Consider the following 1,392-nt stretch of genomic DNA (forward strand, 5'->3'; position numbering starts at 1 on the left):
GAGAGGGAGGTGGGGATGGGAACAGGAATGGGGACGGGGAGGGGAACAGGAATGGGGACGGGGAGGGATGGGGATGGGGATGGGAACAGGGATGGGGAAATCCCTGCTGAGCTCTGCCCCTGCAGAAGATGGACAGGAATGGGGACGGCGTGGTGACCTACGAGGAGTTCCTGGAGACGTGCCAGCAGGTGACACCGCCAGCACTGACTTTGGGCTCACTCCCCTCCTCCCCCTCCCATCCTTGTACCCAAAGGGATGTCAGTGTGGGTTCAGGGACCCCTCCATGGGTGCCCCCTCCCCCTGTAGGCACCTGTTATGTGTCCGTGTCCCCCCGGCAGGATGCGGACATCATGAGCTCCATGCAGATCTTTGAGAACACCATTTAGAGCACAGGGATCCCAGGATGGCTGTGGTGGGACACAGCCTGCGAGACGTTGAAGATGAGGAGAAACCCTTAAGAATGAGGAGAAAAACCCTAATAATGAGGAGAAACCCTTAAGAATAAGGATGACATGGCCAGCTTCCACACTGGACCCCCCCCGGTGGTTCATTTTGGGGCAGATCTCCCCAGAAATGGGTCTCTGCCCCAGAGGTGACCCAGCACAAGGTGGACATTATGGGATGGATGCGACACTGACGGATGGGGGCTGAAATTTGCTGTTTGTTTTTGTTTTTTTTTTCCCCTAAATAAAGCACCCAGCCATGATGTGGGCATCCCACAGCGCTTCGGCCCTCCGCCAGCTCGGCGCCTGGGGCCGTATCTCCCCCAAAACGGGGCGGGCGAGGCGGCACCGGGGATGGCGGTGAGGGAGGAGGAGCAGGAGGAAGCCCGGCCCTGCATGGCGGACGGCCGTTACCATGGCGACCAGGTTCCGCCACGGAGTCCTTGCTGCAGCGCTGCGCATGCGCGGGGTGCCGAGTGCGCATGCGCGGGGAGCAATGCGCGCATGTATATCTCCCCGTCTCGTCACCTGCGCGTGCGCAGATCCGCACCTCGCACTTAGCACATGCGCACTCCCTCTCGCCACCACCCCCGAGCATCATGGCCGCCGCCGGCCGTTGCTGAGGCGTCTCCGTCACTTCTTCCTCCCCACATGGAGGGCGGCGATGGGCTCTCTGAGCAGCCGGCTGCTGAGGCGGCGGGGCGGCCTCTCGCTCGCAGACGGGGCGGCGGGGGAGGGAGGCCGAGGCGGCGGGGGGCATCGGGGAGGAAAGAGAAAGCGGGGAGGGGGCGAAGGGCCCGGTGACAGCGAGAGCGAGAGCGACAGCGAGCGGGACGAGCGGCTCCACAGCGCCCCCCGCAGGTCTGAGGGTGAAGGGGGAGCGGTCGTGGGCGTGCTGGGGGGCTCTGGGGCCTAAATGAGGCCTGTAAGGGGGGGCTGTGGGGTGATG

The 1,392-nt window shown here is 63.9% G+C and overlaps 2 protein-coding genes across 2 annotated transcripts in view; both read left to right on the plus strand.

Annotated features, from left to right (window-relative positions):
• Positions 1-706, plus strand: part of LOC104914244 (calsenilin-like) — a gene marked incomplete at its 5' end in the record, with an annotated part of 7,301 nt that extends 6,595 nt beyond the window's left edge. Inside the window, 2 exons of the mRNA XM_010723174.2 lie at positions 126-188; positions 339-706. Of these exons, the coding sequence (XP_010721476.1) occupies positions 126-188; positions 339-386 (111 nt within the window). The remainder of the gene's footprint in view (positions 1-125; positions 189-338) is intronic.
• Positions 707-746: 40 nt separating this feature from the next.
• GMCL1 (germ cell-less 1, spermatogenesis associated) overlaps positions 747-1,392 on the plus strand; it is a 9,314-nt gene continuing 8,668 nt past the window's right edge. The window contains exon 1 of the mRNA XM_010723176.2: positions 747-1,304. Within this exon, the coding sequence (XP_010721478.2) occupies positions 859-1,304 (446 nt within the window). The 5' untranslated portion in view covers positions 747-858. The remainder of the gene's footprint in view (positions 1,305-1,392) is intronic.

The sequence above is a fragment of the Meleagris gallopavo genome, chromosome 24 (genome assembly GCF_000146605.3).
Source record: "Meleagris gallopavo isolate NT-WF06-2002-E0010 breed Aviagen turkey brand Nicholas breeding stock chromosome 24, Turkey_5.1, whole genome shotgun sequence".
In the NCBI taxonomy this organism is placed as follows: domain Eukaryota; kingdom Metazoa; phylum Chordata; class Aves; order Galliformes; family Phasianidae; genus Meleagris; species Meleagris gallopavo.